This window comes from Sphaerodactylus townsendi, linkage group LG06 (genome assembly GCF_021028975.2).
Source record: "Sphaerodactylus townsendi isolate TG3544 linkage group LG06, MPM_Stown_v2.3, whole genome shotgun sequence".
Lineage (NCBI taxonomy): Eukaryota > Metazoa > Chordata > Lepidosauria > Squamata > Sphaerodactylidae > Sphaerodactylus > Sphaerodactylus townsendi.
In genome coordinates this window covers 72,772,592-72,785,213 of record NC_059430.1, presented here as the reverse complement: position 1 = coordinate 72,785,213, position 12,622 = coordinate 72,772,592, and the positions used below count along the sequence as shown (strand labels likewise).

Below are 12,622 nucleotides of genomic sequence, written 5' to 3'. Positions count from 1 at the left end.
ATGCCATAAGGTTTCTGTTCATTATTACAGCTACTTGACAATTCACTGTGAGCTGCATGTTTACTTTCCTTTGGCCTCCATTAGGGTGCAGGTAGCCACATCTCATAGATACTTCAAGCAGACTATTGCACCTCATCATTACTCTGTACCCCATGGACTGATAATTTTATTTATTTATTTATTTATTTATTTATTTGAATTTGTAGACCGCCCCATCCCCGAGGGGCTTGGAAGTCTCTGTGTAGACACTTGGTTGGTGTATTTCCCACTGATTGTCTTTCTCTGATGGAGGGAGCATTGGTTCTCAAAAGCTTATATCTCAAAAATCTTATTGGTCTCTAAGGTGTTACTGGACTTGAACCTAGCTTTTCTACTGCAGATCAGCATGGCTTCCCCCTGAAACTGTCTTTTTCTTGTCCATGGCATTTTTGACAGTGCTACATCAAGGGACTGTATTGCAGTTAATGCACTATGCATTGCATTCTCCCTTCTGTAACTTTACTGTACTTTGCAAATTCAGAAGTAAGCATCTCCTGTATGCACTTCATGCTCAAGCTCTCTAACAGATTTAGCCAAGTTTATTTGAGGTAATTTGTAAAGCGGTCAAGGAATTCTGCTTTGATTGAGCAATTCCAGATCAGAAAGGCTTACAAAGGTCCAAGAGCTTTCAGCGTTATTATTATTGCACCATAAAAGATCGGAACTTCGCCACCTGTGTTTGAGAGGTCAAGTCAAGAACAGAGTAGCATTGTTCAGAAAGCCCTAGCAAAGATGAAACTATCCATAACAAGTAAAAAGTTGGGGGATTACATTTCAGTGTGGCAGAGAGAGGTCAAACCTCAAACTAGAACCACAGCATTGTGTAATGGGAGCAGGATCAGAGAGACCTAATAATTTGTCCTAATTATTAGGAACTATAACTTCATTTTATGTCAGGTAAACAGTAACAACAGGAGTATTTTACTGCCCTAACTCAGGCCTGGCCCCCTTGAATTTGGTGGCACTCTGAACTGTTGGGTTGTTGCTCTGCCAGGCAAAAACCAAAAACAGCTTTGTACATGAGGGATGTGAGGTTACTGTTGAAAGCCAGCTGCTCTGCAGTATAGCTTGGACTCCACATGCCCAAGTGAGTGTGGAAAATGTCAGGCAAATGCCTGGAGCGACGGATGCAACGTCTTGGACGTGTCTCGGGATGAAAGTAGAGCCTGTGCTCTGCTTGGCAGGCTGGAGGCCCGAGCAGACAGCGAGCAACCACACAGACCCGGTCCCCGGCAGGCAGCCCCTTCCTCGCTCGAGCAGCCAAGCCGCGTGGCTTTTTGGTCCGACGGCTCCACCTCCCGGCCTGCGTCGCCGCGCTCGGCGTTGACGACCCGCTTGGGCAGCGAAGGCGGCAGAAGCGGCAGTCTGAGCTCCAGGCCGGCGCCGAAAGGGTTACGCTGCTGTTGCGGGGGCTGCCGCTCGGTTCGCCTCCCCGCGGTGCCGCTGCGCTCGGAGCCCGGCTCGCCGTGCCAGTGGAAAGATGGCGACGGACGGAGCGAGCGGGGAGCCCGGCTCCAGCGGCCGGGGGGATCCGACGGCAGCGGTAGGCTGGGGTGTGGGGCTGGGGTGCGAAACGGCAGTGCCTGGCGCCCGATGGGCTGACTGCGTTGGCAGAAGGGAGGCGCGGGAAGGGGCTCCTGCCTGCGGGGCTGCAAAGGGCCCGGCGGGTATGTATGTCCGGAGCGCGGCTGGAGCGCACGTAGCTCGGCGAGCGCAGGGTCCGGGCTCTCCTGGCCCGATCGCGGTCGGATGCGAGAGATCCGCGGGAAGGGAGACGACGGGGGGAGGGGAGGAGCAAGCCAGGAGAGGCGATCAGCAGCAGCTGGTTCTGGTTGGGAGGAGCGGGTGATGGGGTCGTCGTGGGGCCTTGGCACGACGCTGCAGTCCCTGTGCTGCCTCTCGCCCCGTCCCTCGATCTCTGCTCCAGTGGGATCCGGTTCAAAGCAAGAGCTGGGTCTCCACCGGCAGGGAGCGGGTCCCTATTGTTTCTCTGCGTGCGCGCACGCGCGCGTGGACTGTGGGGACGCGAACTCTTTTTTCTGCCTGGGACGAGTGGAGAAGGGACGGTGACGGTGCCTGGCTACGGTGCCCGGCTACGGTGGTGGGTCTCTGAGAGCTGTCAGCAGCAGATTGCCGAAAGCCGGTCCAGTTCCAGGGCTCGAGCCGTGGCATTCCCTCCCACCCCCTCTATACTGGCTGCGTCCCCCGGCCCACCAAACCTCTGCACAACATTGCAAGGAGAAACCTTGGGGGTGGCGCAGCTCAGTTCCCGGTTTCCTGGAAGTCAGTGGGATTGCCGTTCGAAAAATAGAGCCTCACTCACACTAATAAGGAAGGATCGTCGGGGGGGGGGGGGGGAGTAGAGAAATTCAAGCTTTTTTTTAAAAAAAGCTATTAAAATAGCATAAACCCCTTTTTTGTTCCTCTACTTCAAAGTGGTGGAGCAGAAAAACACCACGATCTTCCTTCAGATCTTTGCTGGAGGCTTTCTCTCACTCTAATACCAATGCACAATACTGTTTAAATCGCCAAAAGTACAGATAATTTTAGTGTTTGCCACCTCTTCATGCATGCTGTTTAATAGCCTGTGCTGAGGTCCCTCTATCTGGTTGTGTCTCTAGTTTTTCCAATTCATAGGCCAATTTCTAATTCAGTTGCTTGCTGATTTAATCTGGTGGCGACTCCTCACATTGCAAACAAAGCAGCATGGAAAAATCCATGCTTTGATTGCTCCATTCAGAATTGTAAATCAAATTTCACGTTTTGTATAAGCAGTGTATGTTGATTGCCCATAAGATCTGGCTGTCATTCTTACTAGCCTCTTTGAAGAGGCAGAGGTCCTTGCTGTGGGCCCATGCAAAGTGCTCTTTGCAGTTGCTATTTTGTAGTTTCCGAAAATTAATTTTTTTCCAGTTTAAGAAAAAGTGATGATCAATATGGAGCTAGAATATCAAATAATAAACAGATCCATATTATCTGGAGAATTGTTTTTATTTTATAAAATTGAGATGGGGAGAATAGGGTTGCAAGTCGCTTTTCTCTGCAGTGGAGATTCAAAGCAACTTCAATATTGCTCTCATTTCTTACACTTTATCTTCACAACAACCTTGTGAGGTAGTTTAGACAGAACGCGTTTGACTGACCCAAGGTAACCGGCCAGGTAATATGACAATGTAGGGATTGGAGCGTGGGTCTCTCAGATCCTAGTGTGATGCTCTAATCCAGGGGTCCCCAAACTACGGCCCGGGGGCCAAATGTGGCCCCCTGAAGGCATTTATCCGGCCCGCCAGGCATGGTGGCGATGGCTCCATTCATGTGCAGTGGGGGCTTGAGGGAGAGGAGGAACCGGCCCCAACGGCTGTTGATTGCAGTTACATGATGGCACCCCCAAATCTCCATGAATTTTCTGACCCAGAGTTGGAAACCTTTCATGTGGCAACGCCTGCTCCGCCCTTCCCTCTCAGCTACTCCATGTGTTGCTCTCAGGCTTTCTGTTCCACCTCACTCCCATTGGCATCAGCCAGGCTGGCGAATCGCTCGCTGGCTGCTAGGGAGGAAAGAACCCAGGAAGATACCTGATCCTGGGTTAGATGGAATGCTTCATTGGGAAAGTTCTGCTTTTTTTTTGTTTACAGGGGAAGGTATTCCACAGCCTCCCTAACAATATTTGGAGCCCACCTTGTACTTGACATACTTTGGTCACTGTTCTAAAAATAGACCATGACAGAAAGGCTGAAAGTTGAAATCAAACATTTTACAATAATTTGTGCATAGGAATTTGATCATAGTTTTTTTTAGTCCAGCCCTCCAACAGTCTGAGGGACAGTGAACTGGCCCCCTGTTTAAAAAGTTTGGGGACCCCTGCTCTAATCAGTGGCTGTCTGCAATTAGGACATCTCCACACATTATAGTTGTTACCCCAATGTTACATCCTGGTTTGCTGTAGCAGACAAATGTCATACTTGTGTATGTGCATTTTTAAACACCTGTACACATACATCTAGGAAATTGGAACTGGTTTCACATACATTCTTTATGGTTTATGTATTACTTTTTAATCCTGCCTGTTCTCCCAAGTTGTTCAGAGTGCTGTCCTTTGTTTTCTCATCCTTTGTATTACCTTCATGACAACCTTGTGAAATAGGTTAGGTTGAGAGAGTGAGTGACTGGCTCAAGGTCACACAGCAAACTTTACAGCATAGTAAGGTTTTGCATGCTGATCCTAGTTTGCATGCTGATCCTAGATCCAAGTCTTGATGTTCTAATCATTATCCCAGTTCAAGCTCTAAAATGGTGTTTAAAGGTTTCTGAAGGAAGAGTTGGTTTTTGTTGCTTTAAGATGAGAACTTCATACAGTAATTGAAGAGTGTATGCAGCTGGTGGTATTATAATATGAAAACAGATAGTGTTTGTTTAAAATATCATATGCAGGAGACCTGTTAGCTGGTTTCATGCTCAGTATTTTTTTAAAAATCAGGTCACTTATTTAGGTTTCTATATAGGGAACCAGAAGGCTATTTATAGGCAACTGCTCTGTTAAAAAATGGCGCAGATTTCAGTTTGACTAGCACTTTAAAAACCATTGAATATATTAATGGACAAAATGGAATGAAAGGGTTTTATTTTATCTAGACTTCTAGGACATTTTATGAAAAGAAACATAAAAGGAACACATCCCAGTGAAGCTGGTGGCAAAGTTCCTAGTGCTTTAATATTAAGTCCATCTAGAAGTAAGTGAAACTTGTATCTGAGTATAGATAGGAATAGGCTGCATAACTTCCTCCATACACACACACAAAAGAAAAGCTGCTGTCATTGCTAATAGATAGATTTTGGATTTTTGCCCAGGTTCCAGATTAATTTATAACTTGGAAGTTCTGTAAGATTTCTAGTAGAGTGTTTCAATTGAACTGAAGCCTTCTGGCGTAACTTTCCCAGTCTTGGAAGTATAGATAGTCCAACAAACATTTTAAAGGAAACGGCTAAGGTTGTGGAGTTGAGTTTTCCTGTTATATAACTTCCGACCCAGAGATTCCATTTTGAGCTACATAGCCTGTATTCTGTGCTAGCTGCTGCCCCCAGGATACAGTGGAGCAGAAGCCATCATTTCAGCAAATTTGTTGGTGAGGTTCCTGCTGGAAAATGAATAGGATCATATGGGAAAAATAATCTTGTCTTTTAATGTCTGCAAGAAATTTATTACCAGAGGAAGGAGAGAGAGAAAAATAGTGTTCTTTAATGGCCATATTTGGGAATGAAGCCAAAATTGTTTCCATTCTGGGCTTTCCTGAACTAAGCGTAGCAGTTGGTATGAGGAGGGGGAGTAAGCCTTAATATCTGCTTGGTTGCCATGGTGACAGTGACAAGGGAAAACTTGAAGGCAGTTGGCATGATTCACCCCTCACACCTGTGTGAAGCTGAAATCTATACATAACAGTGGCCAACTCAGTGGCAGGGCATATGTGTTACATATGGAAGGTTACAGATTCAAATCCTGATACCTTAGTTGAAATAAGAGCTGAAGAGAAAACCCTGCTTAATAACTTGGAGAAGTCAGAGAACTGGGTCTTCCATGTGGAGTTCTAGAGTGAGAAGGGGGCTTATTGGCCAATCCTGCTTATTGCTGCAAATCCAAATTAAACCATTCCTGCCAAATGACTGTCCAGCATCTGCTTGAAGACTTCCAGTAAAAGAGCACGGCCGCCATGCCAAAATGATTGAGTCCATTGTTGGCCTACTCTTACTTTAGGAAGTTTCTTGTAATGGCAACCAAAATTGACCCTTCGCTAACAGAAGCCTATTGGATTAAGTTAAGAACATAAGAAAGAGCCTGTTGGATCAGACCAGAGTCCATCTAGTCCAGCACTCTACTACTCGCAGTGGCCCACCAGGTGCCTTTGGGAGCTCACATGTAGGATGTGAAAGCAATGGCCTTCTGCTACTGCTGCTCCTGAGCACCTGGTCTGCTAAGGCATTTGCAACCTCAGATCAAGCAGGATCAAGATTGGTAGCCATAGATCGACTTCTCCTCCATAAATCTGTCCAAGCCCCTTTTAAAGTTATCCAGGTTAGTGGCCATCACCACCTCCTGTGGCAACATATTCCAAACACCAATCACGCGTTGTGTGAAGAAATGTTTCCTTTTATTAGTCCTAATTCTTTTCCCCAACATTTTCAATGTATGCCCCCTGGTTCTAGTATTGTGAGAAAGAGAAAAATTTTCTCCCTGTCAACATTTTCTACCCCATGCATAATTTTATAGACTTCAATCATATCCCCCCTCAGACGTCTCCTCTCCAAACTAAAGAGTCCCAAATGCTGCAGCCTCTCCTCATAAGAAAGTGCTCCAATCCCTCAATCATTCTCATTGCCCTTCTCGGCACTCGGATATCTCTTCGATATCCTTTTTGAGATGTGACCAGAACTGAACACAGTATTCCAAGTGTGGTCGCACCACTGCTTTATATAAGGGCATGACAATCTTTGCAGTTTTATTATCAATTCCTTTCCTAATGATCCCCAGCATAGAGTTTGCCTTTTTCACAGCTGCTATGCATTGAGTTGACATTCCCATGGAACTATCAACTAAGATGCCCAAATCCCTTTGCAGTGCTGCCATGCTCTGGGTGGAGTCCCAGGTTCTCCCAACTACAATGTCCCTGGAGGAGATGGCAACTTGAGAGGGTGGGCACTATGGCATTCCATCCCTTCACCTGCCTAAATTCTGCCCTCCCCAGACACCACCCTCAAATGTCCAGGAAGTTCCCAAGCCAGATTTGACAACCTTATCAAGTTTACCTTCCAGAACAGCATAGAACGAGTCTTTGCCCTCTTCCATGTGGCTGCCTCCCAGATATTTGAAGAGCACAATGGCCCTTAGTCTTCTTGTCTCCAGGCTAAACATACCCAGTTCCCTCAACCTGTCATCCTAGATCTTCTTTTCTGGACTCTGGTCCATCTTCAGTTACCACCTCTGAACCTGTTTCAATGTATGTCTTTCTTAAAAGTATGTCTGCTCAAAGTGGAACTATAATGAGCATTCCCGGAGTAATGTAAATTAATAGCCAATCTGAAGGCAGATTTAGATTCATAATTTGGAAAAGGTTTTCATTTTGATTCCATCTTAGAAAGCATTGTTTTAAAAAGCTTCTTGATTCATGTTCTATCCCCAGCATTACACTGTTTTCTTGTGGCCTTCAGGTGCCTGAATCACATCCAATTTGATTTACTACCTAGAGGCTGTTCAATATATTATTTACGGTATGGCTACTATTTTTTGAACTGCTTTTCTATGATCTGTCTAATATAGAGAACACTGCAGGGTAGTAGTTAGAATATTTGGACTAGACTAGAATCACAGAGCTTCAAATACCCCATTCAGAAAGGAGGTTCACCAGGTGACTTTGGACCAGTAACTCTCACTTAACATACCTGCATTACAGGCCAATTGTGAGGGTCACATGGATAGCAGTAAGAATTCATTAATCTTAATTTCAACAACTCAATGTTTCGAAAATACCTTTTGAATTTTTGAGACTGCAGAAGTATCTGTGGCTGAGAGTTGTTAAAGAAAATGTTTTCAAACTGTGTACCTTCAGAGAATCTCACTTAACAGTTTGTTTGCTGAGAAATGTTTGGTTGTCTGGGCATTACTTAGAATTCTGGATTGGATTAACATCATTTCATATGTTGTGTATTGCTATTTCACCTAGGTTGAATGGGAAGTATTCTCTAGATTAGAACATACTCATCCTACACCTGAAGGGGAATATTGATAGTGGTGGTGATCAAGTTCTTTTTCCCCAGGAAAATTTGTCTTTGACACCTGATTTTCTAATTGAGAAGCTCCAATAAACTTCTAAGAATCAGGATTCTCTGGAATATAATTTGAAAACCCCTACATTAATGACCGATCATGCAGAAGGGGAAAATGTTTGTCACCTCAAGATTTTTTGTATGGACATATTTTCTCAAGCCCTGCTTTCACTTTCTACTCCCCCTAGCAAGCGAGACCACTTCTAGCACGAATTTAATTTTTGCTTTGCAGCCAGAATGGGCAGATTTGCTAATGAGCACAGCTTTGACCCGGACCTTTTCCCTTTGCCCACAGCCAGCTCGCCTAGTCTCACACATCCCACACTCCCTCATGCTTCTTTGCACACTTCCCCATCCCCCTCCTCCCTGTTGCCGACTCCTTTCTGCTTCTCTAAATCCTTGTATTGATACATTATAGGAGTAACAGATAATTTACTTTTGCAAAGGAACAGCACGAGCATCTCTTTCTGGCTGCACGCTGCACCCCACCTCCCTCACTCTGCTTCTGCTCTCCCTGATGATCAGGAGGGCATTTTTAAAACTTTCAATTTTAAAAATAAGCCTCTCTCTTGCAGCAACAGCGAGCGAGAGAGAGAGAGTATGTGTTGGGGAAGGGAGAGAATATCAGTGAGATCTGTGCCTTTAAGGCTGTTGATGGGCAGATTTAAGAGAAGCAGCAAAAGGAGAGGCTGGTTGAGACTTCAGCTGCAGGGCAGGCACTGGGCTGCCTCCTTGCGTTTAACCGGAGAAACATGAGGAGAGCCCTCTGCAAGCCTACTGTGCAGAGAAGAGTACAGAGGTCAGCGTAATCGGCCAATGATTATCTAAACCAACGTAATCCTTTGAGAGCATTATCAAATAACACATATACTATGTCTTGATCATGTGCCACATATAGCAGTTGGACCAGGATCTAGCAGACCCATGTTTGAATTCTCATTTTGCTGTGGAAGCTTGTTCTCAGCCTAACCTACCTTCTAGGGTTGTGGTAAGAATAAAATGGTAGAGAGAAGAATGATGTAAGCTGCCTTAGGTCTCTACTGAGGAGACTGAGAGTGTAAATAAATCAAATCCATTCTGTTTATTTTTAACAATGGTAACCTGTTGCTTATCACTGATGTAATGCCAGTGTATGATAGTGTAATGGCATTTAGTAACCAAATGTACTAGACGTCTTGCATGATGTACCACAGGCATGAGTCCTGGTTTGATGCACAGTGTTTTTGACAAATGGGGTCATATGCTACGATGTAGTCTTTTAAAGGCATGTGTTCTGTGAAGTTAGTAGAGATCTGAAATCTTCGGAAGAGAGCTGTTACTATTTTGTATTTAAGAAGGGAGAATCTGTTAGTACAGCTTACTTTTTTGGGGGATGGTGGAATCAATCCAACCAACAAAGATAGAGGAATCTTTAAAATTGAACGGCTGGGTGGGGGAGGGGAAGTACAAAAATAGAGTATAAGGATGGAGTTGAAAAAGAAACTATCTATGTGACCCACATGACCACATGTGGCTGTGGTTCTTAAATTTCTCACTAAATTTTTCTTCTGTCATGTTTGTGAATCACCTGATAATTATGTTACCAGGTTCTGACGGGATTCTTTAAATTGTGTTGTCCCAGCATATGGTGCAACCATTTTTAAAAAGAGTTTATTAGTAGCTAGTCTGAGACTATGAAACAGACACTCCCATAGGAATTATAGATTATTATATGTCTGGCTTCCATTTTAAGTATGTTGGCCAAGACAAGTTTTTTGCACCATGCCGGCCGATTGCCAGGGAAACTTGTAAAGGAGATGGGTGCTGAGATAAAATAATATTGAGTGTCTCAGTAACAGCATCTCTAGATTAGAAGATACTCTTATTTTGAATTTTCAGAAGCTGTTGTGATGTTTGACAGTTAAGTTTGACAACAATTTATACCTAGAATTGTTTATGAAGTTTGTATTTTCTGTTCAAAAATATTTGGAATGTACATAAAGGATCACCTGTTCACTTATTGGCCCACTTAGTTGAAATCTACTCAATATTTATTATTAGTATTCTCTTTCTGGTGGATCCAAACTTCAAAGTTGAGGTCTTCAGCTTTCCCTGTGGCTGTGGAACACCTCAACTCACACTGTTGTTTGAGACCTCAAAATGGGGCATGACTTGTTCTCAGTTGGGTTGCACGTCTAGGAGGGAGAAGAAGAAGCAGTGAGCTGGGGGAAAATTTGGAAGTCTCATTAGCAAATGTTGGGTTTTCTTCACAGTGTGCAAAATGAAATACTTGTTGCTGAGAAATATTCTGTATTTGTAAACATTAAATTAGAACTAATCTTGTTCAGTGGTAACCAGTAAGGTGCCTGTGCCCAGCTGGGGGGCGGAGCTTCCAGGAGGAACTGAAAAGCAGAGTCTTCACTCTGGTCTACCCCTTCCCTAATTAGCTAGGGATTCTGCCGGGGCCCTCATACAGTCGACTTCAGTTTCATCTGGGCAGTTTTGTTGCAATCTGGACCTTGGGCTGGATTCATGTGGGAGAGGGGGGAGACTGAGCCTGCGTGTTTACCTCCTCCATTCTGGAGACCAGCATAAAGGGGTCTTGGGGGTGGTGCCATTCAGCAGTTTGTCCAGCTCAGGACCTGTTGGCTGTCTCTTCCCCCAGATAGTAAAGGAACCACTCAGCAGCTTGCACCTGGACAGGATTGCAGGGTTTGCTATTACATGCTGCTCCCACAGCAGGTGCACTTGGTCACCTGATGCAGGATCCCTGCCTATACTGCACCAATCCTCTGTGGCTGTATTCGGTAAAAGCTGTGGCCTGTTCTAAGGTTCTAAGGTTGGTTTATTTTCTCTTTCACCCTAGCTTCCTCCTCTGCCCTTAGGACTGTGAGGAGATTTCACAGGCATCTTGGCTGCCTTATTCTGTTGCAGAATGGCTCAAAGCAAGGATACTTTTCTTAATCCAACCCAGACTACTTACCTGTAATTTAAAACCATAGAGTTAACTTTTGCCTCTGGCAGATCAGGCTGCCAGTGGTATACCCTTTGTTTTTTAAAACATATAAGAATTGTCTGCACATTTTCTCTCCCTAGGGAGTCTAATTTTATTTCCTCTAGTCTGAACATATCAAATGTAGGATTTATCTTTAGACCTAACACTCCACTGAATTCTTTCCAGTTTGTTGATATATGCCTTGAACTGTGATGCCCAGAAGTGGCCACAGTGCTGCCAGTGCAGCTTGTTGCAGTAGGAATATGGAAGGTACCACTTGATGATCCTGTAAGAAAGAAAACAATCTTTTCCCAAATGTTATATTGGAGGATCGGAAACTGTGTGTACCAAGACTATGTGCTACCTGGACTGTTTCCCAGTCTATGCTGTCACCATTTTGTCTGAATTGGGCATCTACACATTTTTTTCCAGCTCAGAAATAAATTGAAGTTGAAAATATACATAGCATCCTATTCAAGCACAATGATGGGCATATGTATTGGGAGAACTTCAAATAGTGTACACTTCCATTGGTGAGTTTTTTGATCACATAGTTGTAAAGCTGGAAAATGGCTAAAACTAGAGTGTCTCAAGTGACCTTTCATTTTTCGGAAGCAATGTAGAGTGCTTAAACAAATGTAACAAGCCCTTTCTCAGCAGTTGGGTTTTCCAGAACATTTTGTTGATATAACATTACTAGTTCTCTATCCTAACCAATAAAAGGCTAAGGAATGGAATGTCATGGCAACAAACCCTCCACCCTAAGCCTCACCTTTTCAACCTTCCCTGCCTCAGTGGTCACCTTCCAACTCTCCCCATCCCAAGCCACACCTTACAACTTGTCCACATCCCAAGCCATACCTTCTAACCCTCTCTCCACCCAAGACTCCCCATTCCACCATCCCCACCCCAATACTCACCTTCTAACTCTCCCCCACCCAAGCCTCCTCATTCCACCTTCCTCCCCCCAAGCCACACCTTTCCCCCATCCCCCATCCAAGGCTCTCCATTCCACCCTCCCTCCATGTTTAGCCTCACCTTGGCACCCTCCCCTAAACCTCACCTTTTCACCCTCCCCCATCTGAAGCCATGCCTTTCAACCCTCCCCAACTTGATGCCACATATACCCACCTTCCTCCTACCCCACCCAGTCCCTTTTCACCCTCCCCGAATCCTCAGCTTTCCACCTCCCCCAAGCCAGACCTTTCTGACCTCTCCCACCCCCCAGCCACAGACCCTGGCCCAAATAGGTTGCAAGACTTGTGCTGGGAGCAGGGGGTGGGGGGGGGGCACTATGGCCCCAGTAAAGCACATGGCTGGGGAAAATGCCTGCTCTCCCACCCTTTGATAGGGCCCATTGCATCTGTCCTGCAATGGACTTTGCTGCTAGTAGAAAATAAGGGAATAATCTTAAAATGTATGGGAATGTTTTTTATAATTGCTTTACATAGGCTGATTCTGCATGGACCAAAAACAACAGTGTGAAAACGGTGTGAAAATGGTGTAAAAGGGTTTAAAACGGTGTAAAAAGGTTTATACTGTTTTCACACCATTTTCACACTGCTGTTTTTGGCCCATGCGGAATCAGCCTAAGTCACATAACCAATAGTTATTTCTTTCATAGATAGCTGTTTAAGGCACTCAAAGAAAGAGGGGACAGTTTTGAGTGACTAGTGCTATTTCTTAAACTTTTTGATTTTCTTCACTGTGTGGAACAGATCCATTCTTCAGATAGCAATGGCAGCATGTACACCATCTTTTTTTTGGATGTGCAATGAAAAGTGGTATCGATAA

General features: G+C 44.7%; 1 protein-coding gene across 2 annotated transcripts in view; it reads left to right on the top strand.

The window, feature by feature from the left end:
* Positions 1-1,375: 1,375 nt before the first annotated feature.
* Positions 1,376-12,622, top strand: part of CTTNBP2 (cortactin binding protein 2) — a 112,905-nt gene continuing 101,658 nt past the window's right edge. The window contains exon 1 of one of the 2 annotated variants that reach the window (XM_048499376.1): positions 1,376-1,582. In XM_048499376.1, coding sequence (XP_048355333.1) covers positions 1,520-1,582 — 63 coding nt within the window. In that variant the 5' untranslated portion in view covers positions 1,376-1,519. The remainder of the gene's footprint in view (positions 1,583-12,622) is intronic. The other variant, XM_048499375.1, reaches the window with a different exon arrangement.